Genomic DNA, 20,416 nt, shown 5'->3' with positions numbered 1-20,416 from the left:
TCAACTGCCAAAACTGCCTCTGGTGACACAGTGGGTTGGTATTTATGGACATGGACCCAGAAACCAGCATGCATGCCAGAGAGTTATGATTTTATCATGCCAGCCAATACGGGAGAAGCCTTTTAGGGGAATGTGCTTCCCAAGAAATGCAACAGTACAAGCATTCACACTGAGTAGGCACAGGGACTGTGCAAGGTTCACACCAGACACTTGTGACATGTTCCCAAACCATGCTGGGTCTCAACCCACTGACTCAGTAAGTGACTTTGATGAGTAAATCAAAAGTTAACAGAGCCTTCCAACCAGCATCACCTTTTCAACAAAATCCATTCCCTGGCCTTCTAGTTAGAGAGTACCTCTTTGCCAACATTCCCCAATCTTGCCATGAAAACAGGGCAACCTGTGATATTTGATGAAGTAAGGACAAATCAAAGTAACTACTTGACATTCCTTGCAATCACCATAGGAAATTTCTTACTCCAAGAAGCAAGCTGGACCAAAACTAAAATGTATTTAGAGAGGCTCTGATAAATTCAGCATCTGTAATAAGTTACTATGAAAAATCAGGATGTTGAGTGCTACCCACCTCCTTTTGAACAGCAACATTAGATATGGCAGTATTTATTGAGCTCTTCCCCTACCTGTGTCTCGGGGTTTTTTGCCTACAGAGATGAAATTTAAGAATGAATAAGCCTGTAATCCCAGCTACTGGGGGGCTGAGGTGGAAGGATCTAGCCCAGAGTTTGAGACTAGCCTGGGAAACATAGCAAGAACTTGTCTCAAAAATTAAAAAATAAAAAGGAATGAGCCACATGAATCAGGCACCGACTCCCATGGTTGGGCCAGTGCTGACCCTAAGGTTCTTCCATTAGGTTTCCCATTGCAAACGCAATCCTGTCACTTATTACACTCCAGAAGTGATAAGAGGAACACAGCAACAAGTCCATCACGTTGAAAACAACAATCCGAAATGGCAGAAGGACTAAGGAAAAAAAGACTCCACACCAACCATAAGACTATGGGTCAAAATCTAGAAAAGAAAATTTCAGAAAAAAAGTGTTCTTTTATCACGTTCACTGAGCATAAGAATAACACAAGTGTTAAAGCTAACATTAGTAAACATCTATATTATACCACCTGCTCTACATGCATTAGGTTATTTAATCTTCAAAACAACTCCTTGAGACAGAGATTATCTTTACTACTGTTAAAGAGATAAGAAAAATGAAACTTAGAGACATTTATAAATAGTATGCAGCAACACTGGCCTAACCTATTATCCTGAGTCTATTTTTCTTAACAGTCTCACATATACTGATGTCATTTTCAAGAAAAAGAGAAAGCAATTAAAAAATCAAGATACAGTAGCCTTTCCCAAGTTAGTGAGAAACCACTTCAAACATAACCCTTTGTGCACCAGTACACAGACTCAGAAAGAAACTTTCTTATCTCACCCATCTACATAGACTAATCATAATTGTGAGAGACCCAGAAAGCATGCATTAGTCATCCTGCTAGTAGGATGAAGAAACGGATGCCAAATGCAGCTTGAGTGAGAGACAGGGAGAGGACAGTAGCCCGAACCCTTTGAGGCCTGTCCAGCCGTGCTCCTCCCACTGGACACGCCTGACCAACTTTAGCAAACCCAGCGCCTGACCTCCACATCCCGGTGAAACTGAACATGGTGCTCACGCAGCGAGGGAGGGCGGGCGGAGTGAGTCCATCCAGGCGCATGAGCAGAGCCGGCACGCCAAAGAGCACCAAGTACTTCACGTAGAAAAAGAGCACCTGGGCTAACGCCAGTCCTCCTGAAAGGCAAACAGGCCAGTCAGACACACGGATGAGAGTCACAGCAGCTTCCTGGAGGAGACCAGCACCCCAGGAGCTATGCCAACTGCCTCGCTTCTCCACCCACCCCTTCCTCCCTTCCACTCGCACATTTTACAAAAGTATCCCACATTGGTTTTCTTCAATGAAATTTTTTAACAAAAAATGAAATTTCATTATTGTGACAGGCAAGAGAACCTCTTAGCAGTCATGCTTTTTTTTTTTTTTTTGAGACGGAGTCTCGCTCTGTCGCCGGGGCTGGAGTGCAGTGGCCGGACCTCAGCTCACTGCAAGCTCCGCCTCCCAGGTTCACGCCATTCTCCTGCCTCAGCCTCCCGAGTAGCTGGGACTACAGGCGCCCGCCACCTCGCCCGGCTAGTTTTTTGTATTTTTTTTTAGTAGAGACGGGGTTTCACCGTGTTAGCCAGGATGGTCTCGATCTCCTGACCTAGTGATCCGCCCGTCTCGGCCTCCCAAAGTGCTGGGATTACAGGCTTGAGCCACCGCGCCCGGCCGCCAACAGTCATGCTTTTACAGATACTAGGAAAGAGAATGCCCAAAATGTGTACGTTGCATTAAAAAACTATTACAAAGGGGAAAATCCTTCCAAAATCTTTCAAAACCTACGTGATAATGGGCACACAAAAAAAGAATAAGATCTAGTATTTGACCGAATAACAGGGTAACTTTGGTCAATAATTAATTACACATTTTAAAATAACTAGAAAAACACAATTGTGTTATTTGTAACACAAAGGATAAATGCTTGAGGTAATGGATACCCTATTTACCCTGATGTGATTATTATACACTGAATGCCTGTATCGATTATTATGCATCATATGCCTGTTTGCTGTATCTCCCATACCTCATACATATATACATCTACAATGCACACCCAAAATTTAAAAGTTAAAAAAGAAAACCGACATGAGTCTATACCCATTAGGATAACTAGAATCGAAAGGTCAGATCAGCAAGTGTTGATGAAGATCTGGAGAAACTGGAACCACCAGGCACAGCTGCTGGGAGTGCAGAGTGAGGGAGCTGCTTTGGAAAACAGTCTGGTGGTTCCCCAAATGATTAAGCAGAGTTACACATGACCCAGCAACTCCACTCCTTGTTATATACCCAAGAGAAATGAAATGTTCACACAAAACATATGTTCACACAAAAACTTATACCCCAATGTACAGAGCAGCATTATTCACAACAGCCAAAAGAGGAGACCACCTAAACATCCATCAGCAGATGAATGGATAAACACAATGTGGTCTGTCTATACAACAGAATAACTTTCCACCATAAAAAGGAATGAAGTACTGATAAATGCCACAATATGGATGAACCCTGAAAACATGGAGCTAAGTGAAACAAGCCAGTCACAAAAGACCACATATTGTATTATTCCATTCATATGAAGGCCCAGAATAGGGAAATCTATAGAGACAAAGTAGGTTAGTGGTTTCTTGAGGAGAGGGGGCAGCAATTAATAAAAGGTGGGATTTCTTTTCAAGGCAACGAAAATATTCTAAAACTGGTGGTGGTGATAGGTGAATCATATCTGTGAATATAGTAAAAGTCACTGAACTATACACTTTAAAGGGGTGGATTTTATGGTATGTGAGCTATGTTCCAATAAAACTCTTTGGGAAAAAAAAAAGGAAAACTCACATGAAGGCCTGAGGTCTAGCGGAGTAAGGAGGCAGTGGGTCCGCCAGAGCAGTGCCCGCAAGGAGAAGGCCACAGGCCAAGCCCAGAAGGAGCCCCCAGGGAAGATGATAAATGGTCACATGCTCTCTCACCTCAAGATTGCCCTCCCCACTGTGCAGAAAATTACTGCAGGACATGTCGGTGTGGCAGACCAGGTTATCTTCTGGGATATTCTGAAGGAAATAACCAAGCTTCAAAGAGGTACTGGCAGAAAATACCACTGTCTGTCCTCTTTGATGCCACACTAGGATCTTTGAAAGAATGTCACTATTATCGAGTGTGTGGCTATAAATGGTAACCCTGGTGCCAGAAGAAAAACATAAGCCACTTTCTGAATATATAGTTTGGGTGATGGCAGGTGGTGGTTCAAATGTGAAAGTCATACATCCTACAAGGAGAAACCCCTGGGAACCGCTGTGTCTCATTCCCATTCAGAAGTGATCAAACAGGTTCTTCAGACTTTTGAAAATCAGACTACAGTCATACCTGCTGAAGGGCTAGGGATAAACTTTCAGCATTCTTGGATGTGCCTGATAAGAGTCAGGAAAAAAATCTGATATATGTGTGTGAATATATATGTATACATACATGTGAATATAGGTATACACCACACGTTCAGCAAGAAGTGAGACATATGTCCTAGCAATACTATCATAAAATACTTGAAGGGCATGTGATCACTCTGGGTGACAAATCAGTCTCACTGGCTGAGATGGCAATGAGGGAGGCTCGCAGCTCATGCAAAATGAACCACTAGGCTCTAGCCAGAAAAATTCCACAGCTAGAGATGGCAGGACACATACGTAAGAATGACTGATTAAAGGGTACAATGCTTCCAGAGCTGAAAATGATCCACCTGAAGAACTGAAGGCATCAATGGACCTATGGAAGACTATGCATCGTTAAGGCCGTGCCAAGCTCTTACGTATATGAAGCATCACAGACTTCTCCTCCCTGCTAACAGGATGCCAGATCAGGAAAAATGGGTTGCTTCATGTCTCAAGTATTGCTTTATTTTTTACACTATTTTTGTACATTTGTCAGATCCAAGGCATATAAATTAAAATCTATGGCTGAGTCTACATTTTTATAAGTCACTGTTTGTACAAAATATTCACTATTTGTTAGTACTTTTACACAGAACTGGGCTAAGGAAAATACTGATTTTGCATAGATGTTTAATAAACTCTACTGCTAAATATAATTAAAGATAAGGTAATTGGGCTTGATTTGGGTTTTCTTCAAGCACTATGTGAATGGAAAGCATGTATACATATGTAACAAACCTGCACGCTGTGCACATGTACCCTAGAACTTAAAAAATAAAAAAAGATACAGAGAAAAGTTAACCAGATAACAAAATGATTAATTAAATACATTTTTATAATATTAAAAAAAAAGAAGTCATACAAGTGCTCTATTTTCCTGTCACTGAGTATTTCTTATGACTTAAGATATGAAAGGCTTAAATAGATTTTTTCCTTGAAATTTTAATATCTGGTTTACAAGCTTATATAATAAAAGACACATAATGATTTTTAAAACAATATTAAATTTAAAGATTAAATTACAAATAATAATTTGTGTGTTAATTTTCTTTAAAAATTGGGTTTGCACCGTGGATTTCACTACTCTGCTGTCTTGCTGTTGATTTTCATTATCCCTTTGAAAAATGCATGGCTTGGCTAGACACGGTGGCTCATGCCTGTAGTCCCAGCACTTTGGGAGGCTGAGGCAGGTGGATCACGAGGTCAGGGGATCGAGACCATCCTGGCCAACATGGTGAAGTCACGTCTCTACTAAGTAAACACAAAAAATTCACTGGGCATGGTGATGCATGCTTGTACTCCCAGCTACTCGGTTCAAGCGATTCCAGGTTGAGGCAGTGGAATCGCTTGAAGCTGGGAGGCGGAGACTGCAGTGAGCCAAGATTGTACCACTGCACTCCAGCCTGGTGACAGGGTGAGACTCTGTCCCAAAAAAGAAAAAGAAAAAAGAAAAATGCATGGCTCATTCTTCTTTCCCCTTGACCTAAAAATTAGTCTCTTTCCCTTGTAAGATTTGGTCTAAGTTTCAGGGTTGACCCTAAATATTTTGCTGCATTCTCTTGGGCATACAATAGGCAGGAAGGCAACATAAGACTATAAATGACTCTACTCTGATTGCAAGTTATTTGACATAAATTGAATTAGCTTTCGTTATGCTCAAAAAAATTACATTTTACTATTTTTCAATACTTTAACAAATATTTCTGGGTTGTATGTGTAAGATGTTCTCAATTAGCAAGAGTTATGACTTTATCTAACCCAACTTCTTCCCCTACAAAGAAAAGCCATATGTGAGTTCATGTATTACACACTTTTTTTTTTTTTTTATTATACTTTAAGTTCTAGGGTACATATGCATAACGTGCAGGTTTGTTACATATGTATACTTGTGCCATGTTGGTGTGCTGCACCCATCAACTCGTCAGCACCCATCAATTTGTCATTTATATCAGGTATAACTCCCAATGCAATCCATACCCCCCACCCCCCCATGATAAGCCCCGATGTGTGATGTTCCCCTTCCCGAGTCCAAGTGATGTCATTGTTCAGTTCCCACCTATGAGTGAGAACATGCGGTGTTTGGTTTTCTGTTCTTGTGATAGTTTGCTAAGAATGATGGTTTCCAGCTGCATCCATGTCCCTAAAAAGGACACAAACTCATCCTTTTTTATGGCTGCATAATATTCCATGGTGTATATGTGCCACATTTTCTTAATCCAGTCTGTCACTGATGGACATTTGGGTTAATTCCAAGACTTTGCTATTGTGAATAGTGCCGCAATAAACATACGTTACACACTCCTTTGACATTCATTCAACAAGCATGTGCAAAGGGTATGACTAATGGAATCACCAGTTAAGTCCTGTGAGAAATAGACTAGAGGTCAAATCGGTGGGACCTAGCCTCAGGGGACTCACAGTTTCACTGCAGTCTCATTTACCCTTCTCTTTTGCCACACAGTATTTTCTTCTGCCTCTGTGCCCTACCCCTCCTCCTTCTTTTCTTGGCAAAATACTATGTATCCTTCAGATCCCAGCTCAAATATGGTCTCATCTCATTCATTTAACATACAGTTATTGAATATCAGCTCCTTGCCAGGCACTGAGCAATATGGTAGTGAATAAAAAGGCATGATAACAGCGCTTATGGAGTGTTACGGACTGTTAAAAGAGAAAAGAATGTAAATTAGGAGTGAGATTCATACTCACACCCCGAGGACAGGCAACAACCTAAACACAGAGGATCAGACACCATTCATTGCACATTTAACAAACATTCATTGTGTACATATGTGCCAAGCATGGTTCTAGGTGCTTGGAATGCATCAGTGGATACTCCTGCTTTCATGGGGCTTATACCCTAGCAAGAGTCAACAAAAAAATAGACATAAAAATAAACTTTATATGAACTTAGGAAGTATGACAGAATGACTTCCTGACAAGGGCTGCAACTGTATCTTTCATCCCATATGGTCTTCTGCAATGTGACCTTGCCACTCCCCCATCAAGAGTAAATCTGGGGAGGTCCTAGGACCAACAGATACAGAAGAAGTGATGCTGTTCTAATTCCAAGCGTGGTCTGCCACTGGCCGGGCACCTTCCACTTCCTGCCCCTTGGAATGCTCAATCTTTGAACACTACCTCTTAGAACCAAGTTGTCATATAAAGAAGCCCAAGCCACACAGAGTGGCCACATGAAGATGTTCTGGGGAACAGCATCAGCCGAGCTCCCAGCTGACAGCAGCCTGAATGGCCAGCCATGTGAGAAAACCTCTTGGACATCCTGCCCAGTTACACCTTTGAAAGATGGCAACCCAGGCTGATGTCTGACTGCAACTATAGGATAGACCCCAAGCAAGAACTACCCAGCCAAGTACAGTCAACCAACAGAACAGGGAGACAGAGGCAATCATTGTTTTAAGCTGGTAAGTTTGGAGATGGTTTGTTATTCAGCAACAGCCAACTGAGACAGAGGACAATAAATGTAATGGAAAGAGCAAAACTGTAGAATAGGTGAGGGAGCTCTGAAGTGCTGAGGTAGCAGATGCTGTCCTTTTTAAAAGGAGAGTGGAGTGATCTTCATCAAAATGAGGACATTTCAGCAAAAACTTGAAGGGGGTGAGGAGGTCAGCTATGCGGCCACTCTGCTTCCTCTTGGGCTGTCATCATACTCCCTTCTTATGATCTGTCTTTATCGTATCAGACCACAGTTGTACACATGTGTGTATAGCTTAAGACCATAGGTTCCTTAAGATCAGGAATGGTGTCTTATATCTCTTGCATTCCCAGCACCTAATATTTGCCATATGGTTGATGTTTGATAAGCATTTCCTTAAGAGGTAACTGCATGAAAAATTCCCCTTATACTACAGTAGGAAGACAAACTGTATCACAGTATTTCCGGGAAGTGTATACAGTCAGCTCTGAGGATTCTTAAATCTCTACTGAAGTTCAGACCTGCCACCAAATCAATGAGTCTTCTGTAGGTTTGGGACCTTGGATACTGTATTCCCAGTATCAAGAACATTGGTGAAAAGGAGAGAAAGAAGTCCCAGCACTATGTTAGCTACTGCCTTGAAGTTACTAAATGTATAGTTAATTCTGCCTAACAGCAGGCCCCCCCTAATTGGGCCATCTTGAAACTCAACTCGTCCAAAACAGAATTTAGCTTTCTCCCCTTGAAAACTATAAATGGCACAGATTTTCAAGACAAAAGGAGATGAATGTCAAATTCTATAAGAGTTCTAGGAGGGCTGAGAAAATATCCCAACTAGCTCCCCTGGAATTTAGTTCTTCCTAGCTTGATATACATACCTACCCAGCCCTTCTTTGTGTTTAATCTTGACTTTTCATAATTTTAACTAAAAATGAAGAAGCTAGTGATTGGATCCCATCTGGCTGATCACCCCCCTCTCGGCTCTAGTCCACAAATGAGTGGCTAAAAATCTCAAGCTGAAAGGTGGAGGGAATGGGAAGGAGAAGCCAAGGCCAGGCCCAACCTATTTTTCCTGCCCTGACATTCCTGTCCTCATTGAACCACTCATTTTATTCAATTCTCTCCTTCACTTTCTCTTTGCTCACACTCTTTTCTCTGCCTAGAGGTTCCCTTCCTCCATTTTGTCTGTCAAAATTCTACCTAAGTTTAAGGGTAGAGTTACCCTTAAACTGCCATTACCCATCTAAGTGCCATTATTTCTTAAAGTTTTTCTAACTGCCCCAGCTAAAATAGTCACACGGTACTTTCCCAGTACATAATGTGGTTCAGCTTTCTGTAAAGTCTAGTTATCGATAAGATCTGAAGGGCAAAGATCACAGCTATCTTCTTTAATTCCATCTCCTTAGCACCAACCAGTGCCTGGCACATAACCCAAAATAAGCAATGAGTATTTGCTGAATGAATGAATGAATGGGATGAAAGAATGAATGCACTTTCATGTCCATTATCCCACTGTTAATTTTTACCACCCTATCCCACAAGTATTGTCCCCATATATCATATTAGAATGCAAAGATTGATAAGGATTAAGTGACCTTCGCATGCCTCTGAGTCAATCCACAGTTGGGACTTTAACCCAGGTCTCTTGGCTCCAAAATCAATGGCATCTTCTCCAAATGCCAAGCTTCCAAAAGTACCTTCTCTATATATAAATTTTTAGATTTTTTAAAAATGTTTTACTCATATGATTTCAATTCTAGTATTCTATTATCTGTACCACATATGAGGAAGTGCAACTAACATTTCTACTCATTATCTTACAGGTCTTTTTGTACTTGCTGATATTGTCTACCAGATTACAGGATATCCAAAGGCCATCCCCACATGGTTGAACATCAGGACCTCCAAGCAGCAGGGTAATACACAACACAGAATAGCGTGTCCAATGAACCTTGTTAATGATCAGAAGATCTTCCCGGGGGTAAACACAAGGGTCTGAGTTGTATGAGATCACCTTGTGAATTGTTAATTCCCCCACAGACCTGGAGAACAACTCAGCAACTGCCTCATGAAAATTCATGAGCAACAGAAAGAGTCCAGTTGCATCTTGTGCCAGCGTTTGCCAGGATTGGAGAGAGGTGCCCCACGGCTCTGTGGGCTGGCTGCAGAGCTGCCATCTTTGCATGTTTGACCCCTGCCTTCTGAGTCTCATCGTGTGTGTCAGGTACTGGCTCCCACTTCCCTCAGCTTCAGGAAGCTGCCTTTACTAGCTTGTGCCCCCCGACTCCACGCTCTCAATCTCCAGCCTGTCCTGGGCTCCTGCTTCAGTCCATGGCCTGACCTCTCATCTGGACATTTTCTGCTCCAAGTCCCTCTAATAACTTTTACTTTGTACACATCAAACCTACTCTAGATTTTGCTTAACTTTGTGATTAAAGCTTTGTAGCTTCACCCCGTCTCTACTAAAAAATACAAAAAAACTAGCCGGGCGAGGTGGCAGGCGCCTGTAGTCCCAGCTACTCAGGAGGCTGAGGCAGGAGACTAGCGTAAACCCAGGAGGCGGAGCTTGCAGTGAGCTGAGATCTGGCCACTGCACTCCAGCCTGGGCGACAGAGCGAGACTCTGTCTCAAAATAAATAAATAAATAAATAGATAATAAAAAACGCTTTGTAGCTTCAAGAACCTTACATTTTTTTAAATAAGTTTTTTCTCATCTGAGATTATAAGAACCTCTCATATATAAGATCTGGGGTAAGTACTGGAAATATAAAGATGAATCAAGAAGAGTACAGACCAGGAACCTCCACATAAGGTAGAAGTGCCACAACAGACACTTGGAGATTTTCTCTCCCAGCCAGGGGTGAAGGAAGAAGAGAAGCTAATGTCCTGAGGTGGTCAACACCAGTGCTCAGAGTCATCATGATGGCTCTGTAGACACACTGAACAAAAGGTAGCTATTGCCCCACAGGAGTTCTGTAATGTGCTTGGTCAGGAAGAGATGGATCAGCACCCAGAAAACCAAAGTCAGTAAATGTGACTGGTAGGGAAAGGGAGTGAGGTCGTGGGCAGAACTGAGGAACAGCTGCCACATACTCCAGGGCAGCAAGTGCTAGAGCCCAGAAGGAAGAGCAGCATGTAGGGGAGAGGCACCAGGGATACCTCATGTGAAGCTTGGTCAGCCAGAGGGGCCAAAGAAGCAAAAGGAATTCAGTCATCTCTAGCATTGATTTCTGGAAATGAATGACTATAGCAACTGGTGTCATTTCAATTCAACCTAAACCTCTAGAGCTAGAAGCAGCCCCACCAGGGAGAAGCTAGTGTCCCCACTTCTGAGCTCAACAGTGTCACTGGCCTGCTGAAGGAGAAACAGTCAGAAACCAGTAGCTCAGACTCATCCACTAAGAGATCCTAAGCTAAATCTCTGACTAAGGGGGATACCTGTAATCTACCTGACTGTGCACGGTCTATATCACAAAATCCCCTACTCATAGTACAGCAATAATATGCTCTAAACAATTGGTTGTGCATGTTGATGGCAAGGCCATGCACACCCGGTAGTAGACCCTCTGGTGCTCAAAAAGGGGGTGGTCCCAGGACCCCGGCTGCATCCGGCTGGTGAGTAGTTCACAGAAGAGGCTTCAGAGCTGCTTCTAGGAAATGCAAAGACTGAGTGTTCAGAGTAAGAAAGACCAAACCAGGGAGGGAGGGGAGACAGAAAGGGTAAAAAAGGCAACAAGTCAGAGGCTGGAGGAACATTAATCACATCCGTAAAACTAGAAACAAACAAAGCAGATGCTGGTAAAATGAAGCAAGAACAGACTAGAGTGGGTTGGAGAGTGGTTTGGGGCTATAAACTTCTGGCTGCATAATTCCTTTCTGCATGAAGGCACAAAACACTACAAAGAGGCCAGGCTGTGCCCCTTGGGTGCATCAACAGACCTGGAGGGACAGCAGCCAAACAGAAGGGGACAATGCCAAAACCTGGTGCTCTCCTGATGAGAGCTATGGCAGAGCTTTGCACTCTCCTCTCCCCACAAATGCTAGACTGGGATCTACACACCCTTCACACGTGGCTTCTCAGACAGTTCCACCTCATCTCTCATAGGTCTTATTATTTACCAATATCCACGTAAAACAATAGTCACACAAACAGTAAAAGCATAAACAGATGCAGAAGAATAAAAATACCAAATTTAGGATAGTGGCTGCCATTTAGGGGCAGGGTGGGAAACACAATCAGGAGGGAACCCAATCAGGCTTCAATTATGTTGTAATATTTTATTTCTTAAACTAAGAGTGGAGAAACAAGTGTTTGCTCCATTCTCTCTGTGGTAAGAACTACTATTACTCCTCATTTTATAGATGGGGACCTGGACACAGAAAGGTTACAACATTTGCCTAAGATCACACACTAACAAGTGGCAGGGTTGTAACTTGAATCGGGTCAGCTCTCTCCAAGTCACCACGTTTACTAGATTCACACACAACTCTGAGGCCAGATGTGGAACAGAGCCTGTGTGAAGCTGACCAGGGAGTTGTTAAAGGGAGCCAACAGAGGTTATTTCAAGCAGGAAAAAAAAACGAACCAAAAAAACACAGGGAACGAGCTCTAAAGGTCCTCAGAAAATCCAGCCTCAAGCAGCACAATGTATGCAAAGGTATTTGAGATCAAATGAGGGGGTGGTGCATTGTGGTGAGTAACTCTAGGAGAACAGATTTGCTCTTTGAGTTGTTTCAAGCTAATACCAGGTCAAAGAAGCACAGGCACAATAAGAGATACCTTTTTCTGCTATAAAGGGCAGGTGATATGAAAGACAGGAACAAGAAGACAGGCACTTAGTGTGCCAAGGACCATCAAGCTCAGGAAGCCTTTCAGCCGCTCCCAGAGGTGATCTCTGTCAAGGTCAAGAGTCAGTTCCAAAAAGGGCTTCCACAGCTGCATCCAAATTGTCTCCTGGCCTCCCATCATTCTCCCTTGCTTTGTCCTTAAATGAGAGGAGCCAGTGATCTGTAGAAAGGGCTCTATACTGGCCAACCATGAACTAACACTCTCCCAGGTAACTGTTTCTTCTTTTTCTTTAACACCAAACTGATCCTCTCAAGGTCACAATGAGTGGTTACTAACTTGGAAACCCAAGAGACAGTTTACTTCCCAGAGTGACTATTCTTTGAACATGTTAGATGTGGAAAAACCTAGTTTTGGAAAATTTCTTCTTAATGGGTTCAAATTACCAAAATGCCCCTCTTTAAAGAAAAGATGTGTTGCTGGAGGAGACAATTTACCTAGGTAGAATATTAAATCCTATTTGCCCATCTTGTTCCTCAGGATACCACCTACTGACATCATCTTGTACTTGACTGAAGAAATGCAGGGAAGATTCCACACAGCAGAACAAAGTAATACTCCACACACACAGCCAGGCAAGACTTAATGAAATAATGTGGGACAAGAAGGGAGCTTTACACAGGGCAAAATGTCCTGACAGTTCTAAAAAGCACATTTTCAGGCAGAGTCCATGATATGGTTTGGCTGTGTCCCCACCCAAATCTCCACTTGAATTGTGTCTCCCATAATTCCCACGCATAGTGGAAGGTACCCAGGAGCAGGGAGGTAATTGAATCATGAGGGCTGGTCTTTCCTGTGCTATTCTCGTGATAGTGAGTAAGTCTCACGAGATCTGATGGGTCTATCAGCGGTTTCCGCTTTTGCTTCTTCCTCATTTCTCTCTTGTCACCACCATGTAAGAAGTACCTTTTGCCTCCTGTGGTGATTCCAAGGCCTCCCCAGCCATGTGAAACTGTAAGTCCAATTAAACCTCTTTTTGTTCCCAGTTTCGGGTATGTCTTTATCAGCTGCATGAAAACAAACTAATACAGTCAATCACTCACTTTGCCTAAAAGAAGTGCTCTGTAAAATCTATGTGCAGAATGAATTGAAAATTAACCACTAATTAAAGGATTCTATTGCAAATCCTTCAAAAAAGTAAAGAATCCCTTTAGAAAGCAAATAATTGCCCCCCCCCCCCACAAAGTATCCAACAAACTCAGATTTCCATACGTCAACTTGGCTTAAAAGAAAGATACGGCTATTTTCTGCATCTAAGAAGTTATCTGTCCACCAAGTTACCTGAGCACAACAATGAGTTAGGTAAGAATGAACAAAGATTACGGTATTCTGAGGGGACTATGGGGGAAGGAGATAAAGGGGGAAAGGGAAGGCAGGGAATAATTGGTATTTTAAATAACTGTGCTGCAACTTGCTGCATTTCAGTATATATTTATAACAGCACATCAAGCAGGCATCTCTTCCATTCTGCAAGCATGCACCATGAAATTATCTTCACACTACATAGAATATCTGTAATTGAACAGTCAAGTTCCAGAGTAGTAAATCCCAGAGTAGCTTTAGGTTCACACTGCATTAATTTTAAATAACCTCAGGATTCTAATCCAAGGAGAAAATTTATAAAAATTTTTTCTCCTGTATCTTAACAAATCTTAGAATGTTTAATTCCTCAAAAGAGTGGAAAAAGAAAGGAATCTTATGCTAACTGATTTATGTTTGTCTCCCCAGCTTTCAAAACAAATATCAGATGTCAAATGTCTTATCCCTTTCCTCTCACTGTTATGTTGTAGAATGAGAAAAAGCAAATGGATAACTTTGCTGGCATTTCATCACCATTTAGATAGGTGCACAGGCATTATATCAACAACAGTTAGTACTTAAACACTGAGCTAAAAAACTGATTACTTAGACAGGTTTTTAATCTCCAATCAGTGAACAGTTAAGTGTTTAAAAAGGACTCTAATGTACATTTCACAAAGCTTTATTATAAACTTTGCCATGTAAGAACAACTAACTTTCAATTATTTTCACTTTTCTACCTCCTCGTTCACTCTCAAATCCCTTGCTAAAGCTCTCTTTTCTCCCATAAACTCATATACCTGGATTTACCATGGATTTACCACAGAGAAGCACCATTCAATAATGAATTGAAGAAATGTTACCTTTTTGAGCTCCTTTAAAGAAAAACCTCAAGTCACTGTCTTTGCTCCCGTTAATCCTAGGCTGTGCCTAGTTAGGGTAAAGCTCCACTCTACCATATTCTGTTTTCTTAGAAGATTCTGAAGTTCAAAAGAATATAAGAGTTCTTATCTTTTAGAGATACTACTGAAATATTTATAGATAATAAGATGTCTTGGGATTTGCTTCAAAACAATACGGGAGAGAGTACGGATAAAAAAGAATATTGGCCAGGAGTTGATAATTGTTGAACCTGGGTGATTAATACATTAGGGTTAATTCTACATTTACACTTTTAATTTTCCAGAATACAATATTCTAAAAGGGGAGGCATTGAGAGCTCCCACCTGAACCCTGAATATTCAACTTCCTCCTCACCACCAACTGAATGCATGTGCAGGGGGCAATGAGCAAAATGGGCTTATCTCAGCATAATCCCACCTCCTTGCTCGGCCTTTGTACATAGAAAGCATGAAAAATAGAAAAATGGAGAGGCCAATGATGGGAGGGAGAAGGGGGAGAATGTCAAGGATCAGAATAATGAATTAGCTTATCAGTCCTTAGATCGCTGGGAACTGGCAGCCTATGAAGAAGAATGTCTTTCTACAACAAGATGCCTCATGGTGATCTTTAGCAATTACAACAGCGCTTCTGAAATGTATCTGGTCTTATACACCTTCCGGGATAATAATCACAGAGAATCCTAGCCTCTCCTTGAAAGATTCTGTTTAGTATCTGAGTCAGAGACTCGAAATCTAGATATAAAACAAGTACTAGAAAATTATGCCCAGTCGAGTTTTAGAGACCTAAGTTAGAAGATCCACACTCTACTTTGTTTTCCCATTTTTTAAAAGATATCTCATGTTTTGGGAGGCTGAGCCGGGAGGATCACTGGAGACCAAGTGTTGGAGACCAGCCTGGGCAACATAGCAAAACCATGTCTCTGTAAAAAATTTAAAAATTAGCCAGGCATGGTAATGCATGCCCATAGTCATAGCTACCTGGGAGGCTGAGGTGGGAGGATCACCAGAGCCCAAGAGTTCAAGGCTATGTTGAGCTATAGTCGCACCACTGCACCCCAGCCTAGGTAACAGGGTGAGACCCTGTCTCTAAATAAATAAATATAAATATAAAAAGATATTTCAAAGTGTAAATAGCAGCTTTCTTGGAAAAATAGAGATTACTTTTCTGTTGTTTTAATTTTCCAAATACTAATTTTGTTAACATTTTCTGATTTGCAGGTATAGAAAAGAAAAAAAAGTCACCTTTCTCGCTCAGTTTGTTCTGTGGCAGAATTTCAAAGGTAATATTCCAAATTCATTCTGACATTCATCACTGAGTTATCCGAAAAGAGAACATGCAGGGAATTTCAAAGAGAAATCTTGTGCCACAGAAGTGACCTTTCATTTTATTAGCTAAAGACTGCTATCATTTTGATAAACACAACTTAACTGTAAAGAAACAATGCTCTGCTAGCCTGAGAGTGAAGATCAGCGATCACCCAGACCCAATCTAATACTCCCTACTAGAGAAACCAAGCTCCAAGCTTCTCTGCAGAGTTCTGCTAAAATACTTCTACAAATAGACAAATAGCGCAATTTTTTTTTTTTTTTTTTGAGATGGAGTCTCGCTCTGTCGCCCAGGCTGGAGTGCAGTGGCGCAATCTCGGCTCACTGCAAGCTCAGCCTCCCGGGTTCCCACCATTCTCCTGCCTCAGCCTCCTGAGTAGCTGGGACTACAGGCACCTGCCACCACGCCCGGATAATTTTTTGTATTCTTAGTAGAGATGTGGTTTCACCGTGTTAGCCAGGATGATCTCGATCCCCTGACCTCGTGATCCGCCCACACTTTTAACAAAATCCTATTTTAACAAAACACTTTTAACACCACCCTATTCCATCGTGTAAGGATTAGTAGAAGAGAAAAAAAAGTTACTGCCAGTTATCAAAGCTCCCTCAAAAGATAAATCCTCAGCTAATTTTCAAATTTGCTAGCATTCCAGGGGAAAGCCTGTTTGTACATTTTACCTATATATTTATTTAATATGTAGATTCATTATAAAATGTGCCCTCTGCTATTGTCACAGTCCTTGGAGTTTGTAAAAAAAAAAAAAAAATTACAATGTACCAATTATAAAAGATATGGCCAGGTATGGCAGTTCACACCACTGCGCTACAGCCTGGACAACAGAGCAAGACTCCATCTCAAAAAAAAAAATTTTTTTTTAAGATACAAAATAATTTTTTAATTCTTCGGAATAGCAAAGTTGCACTCAGAACATCTTCCCTTTCACATAAGAAATGTTTGAAAAGCAGGATATATCCACGGCTCCAGTGATCCATACAGATCTTCCATATATTTTCCCTAGTCGGCACCCTTCCCAATAGCTTTAATGGCCATATTCTCACTGTTTCCTGCCCCCTACCCGAGACGCAGCCTTGCTCTGTCGCCCAGGCTGAGTGCAGTGGCGCGATCTTGGCTCACTGCAACCTCTGCCTCCCGGGTTGAAGCAATTCTCCTCCCTCAGCCTCCCAAGAAGCTGGGATTGCAGGTGCCTGCCATCAAGCCCTGCTAGTTTTTGTATTTTTAGTAGAGATGGGGTTTCACCATGTTGGCCAGGCTGGCTTTGAACTCCTGACCTCGTGATCCACCCACCTTAGCCTCCCGAAGTACAGGGATAACAGAAGCCACCACGCCCAGCCTATATTCTCACTACTGAATCCCAAATACGAATCGCTAACATTGATATTTCCTCTGAATCCCAGAACTATGGATGCATACTCCCGCTGGAAATCTCCACTTCCTCTCTGTACCTGTGGCCCCACACAGTACCTGGCACCCAACATTTACAGAGCGAATTCATGAGTAGAAATTTCTTTATGAAGACTTAATGAAACTTTGATAACTGATGTGAATTAAATGACCATCACTTTTTCAGTGATCACAATTACATTTGAGGAAGGTTAGCACTTAAATAACTCCTCATAATCATCTAGCCTCCCTTAATATGCCCTGTGTCACAAAATTGGTGACAGTTTAAGATGAACTCTCAGCTTCTCTCTCCCAATGAAAAGTAATTCATTACAGTCATGAAGGAACAGAAGAAGGCTCCCTCTAAACCTGAGGGCTCAGGGGAAGCAGTTCAGAAGTGAGATGTTTTAGAGGTATTAACTAGATAAAGAAAACCTGAAGCAATGGCATAGCCAAAGCATGAAGAAATGAACCATCCCAGTGCAGCTGGGGTGGAAAAAGCGTAGACAGGAATGGTGATGTGACTTCAGCAACGGGAAAGGCACTATCAGAAAGGGTCACACTCATCAGCTACAAAGCACAACTTTATAGTGGGAGACCTGGGAAATCACATAAGAAAATTATATGATTTGTTTTGTGTTTTAGAAAGATCAGTCTGTTTAGAAACAGAAGTAGAGGATGAGCTTTGTTCCTAAGGGGAGAAAAGGCAGAAAAAGGAGCTAAACAGAGAAGACAGAACAGCATGGCCAGAGGCCAGAGTCTGAGTTTCAGATATGGCAGAGGGATCCAGGAGGTCCGACCACCAATTTTAAGCTGCTTGTCGAACTGTCTCCCAAACCTTTATTAAAGTCCTCTAACACGTGCTGCATCCAAAGAGATTTTTGTTGGTGGTTGTGTGTGTCATGCATGGTGTATGTGTACAAATTAAGAAAAGTAGCCAAATGCCACGTGATAGCCAGGGTGATGTTCAGTGGGGACAGCAATATGATCCCCAAACAGAATCAATTTCATGGAAGCATGAGGTGAGGGACAGAAGCGGCATAGGAGTAAATGTCTCAGGACAGCACTGGGCCATGCTCCATCTAGGGAATAAAGAGTCAGGTCCACCTTACCTAGAAATTAAGAAGCTGGGAGACCCTCACTGCTGAAACCCAGTGACAGTCCAACCTACAGCCTATATATAAAAACATGTTCTACATAAAATCTGAAAACTAGAGTAAGTTGAGAATTTTTTTTAATTTCACAGGAGAATTTAATGAAGAACAGTTTAAAGTAAAAAGATTCAGGGAAATCATGAAAGTTGGGATGAGAATGGCTACTTCGGTAGACTCTCTCTCTCTCTCTGGTCTAGAAGCAATACCCATCCTGCTCCAACCTCAATACTTTGCAAATTATCCTAGAGAGGCTGAATATTAGGCTAATTTGGTCTAATTTGAATTGCTTAAATGACTAGCTATCTTTTACTGCCACCTCCTGGCCCCTTCTAGTATGTCTACCCTAAACTATTAAACTAAGACTGATAAATCCTCCTTTGCATACACAAAATATCAATTACATTCAAGAATCTCTTAATTGCTGGGTACAGTGGCTCACACCTGTAATCCCAACACTTTGGGAGACTGAGGTGGGCGGATCACCTGAGGTCAGGAGTTCAAGACCAGCCTGGCCAACATGGTGAAGCCCTGTCTCTACTAAAAATACAAAAATTAGCCGGGCATGGTGGCAAGCGCCTGTAGTCCCAGCTACTCGTGCAGCTGATCCAGGAGAATCACCTGAACCAGGAAGGCAGAGGCCGCAGTGAGCACTGAGATCGAGGCACTGCATTACAGGCTGTGCGACAGAGCAAGACTCCACCTCAAAAACAAAAAAGAACCTCTAACCAAATAAACTGTCAAATTAAACTATGACCACATTGCAGATGGAAAGTTATGCTACCGAGTGGGAGTCCCTGATCGAGACAGCTGGTCACCCAGCCACATCCCCTTCAAGGTGGCTGTACACTGACAGTCACTTCAGCCAGCGTCTGGGTCCTCCGTTTTGTGGGTCAGGAGCCTGATTTGTCAGCACCCTGAGACAGATCTGTGTATAGGGGTAGACACACATTAACCCAGCTCATGGAGACAGATCTATATTACCAGAATGTGGGGCCTCGTATCTTCTCTAGGTCAGCCACATAAGAAGTTAAATTATGCACTCAGAGAGTGCTTGGTGAGAAAGAAATCACGGCCAGGGCACTGGCCCTGGCTCAAGAACCTGAACCTTCAGTGACTTCAAGCTGTGAAAGATGGAGACACCTGTCTCCTCCACAGGGATATTCTGCCACCTGATATGACAAAGCAAATTGCTGAACCAGGGCATCCTTCCCCAACAAATGCTTGACTGGGAATTGTCAGGATTTGCCTTCTGGATGTTTCCTTGTCTAGTTCTGACTAAACCAGCTCCCTTTCTAATTGGCAAAATCTTTCCAATGGTATGATTAAAGCCTCCAATTAAATGATCCTCAATCAAGTGCCCACCAAAATACATGTTTCTAACCCATCATGCACTGATATAAAAGTCTTCTCTCTGTAGTGGGCTGCATTTTCTCTTTTTCCAAGCTTTGGAAGCACCCTATGGTAATCTCCTGTAATTACTTCTAATAAACAGGTAGAGACAATGTCCATTTGTTGAAAAGTTTACAGACAGCTTACTGTCACAGCTATTCCTCTCAACCACCATAGGGGGTTCTCTGCGTAAGTGCTATGATTCTTATTTTACAGATAAGGACACTGAGATTCAGAGATGACAAGTGGTTTTTCCAATGTCACAGAATTAGTGGATATGGGGTTAAGACTAAAGCTCAGATCTTCAGACCCTAAATGAGTCTACCGAGGATACTTGCTTTTAACAAACTACGAAGGGGTTTACCTGACCAACTGCACTACTCATATACTCAACAAATATTTATGGAGTGTCAAGTATTAGCTATCTACTGTTTTAGGCAGTGGGGACACCATGATGAACAGGTTCACTAAGGTTCCTACGTCCATGGAACATAGACTCAGGGATGGAAGGCAGACAAACGAGGAAAATTTCAGATGGCAATGAGCCCTACGCAGAGAAAAAAAAAATCCGGTG

General features: G+C 42.1%; 1 protein-coding gene across 8 annotated transcripts in view; it reads right to left on the bottom strand.

The window, feature by feature from the left end:
- Positions 1-20,416, bottom strand: part of HHAT (hedgehog acyltransferase) — a 346,361-nt gene that overhangs the window by 206,614 nt on the left and 119,331 nt on the right. For all 8 annotated transcript variants that reach the window (XM_023198313.2, XM_023198317.2, XM_023198312.3 and 5 more), the window contains one exon: positions 1,658-1,808. In XM_023198313.2, the coding sequence (XP_023054081.1) occupies positions 1,658-1,808 (151 nt within the window). The remainder of the gene's footprint in view (positions 1-1,657; positions 1,809-20,416) is intronic.

The sequence above is a fragment of the Piliocolobus tephrosceles genome, chromosome 1 (assembly GCF_002776525.5).
Source record: "Piliocolobus tephrosceles isolate RC106 chromosome 1, ASM277652v3, whole genome shotgun sequence".
NCBI classification, from domain to species: Eukaryota; Metazoa; Chordata; class Mammalia; order Primates; family Cercopithecidae; genus Piliocolobus; species Piliocolobus tephrosceles.
The sequence above is the reverse complement of the archived record's forward strand: the minus strand, read 5'-3'. Positions and strand labels throughout refer to the sequence as shown.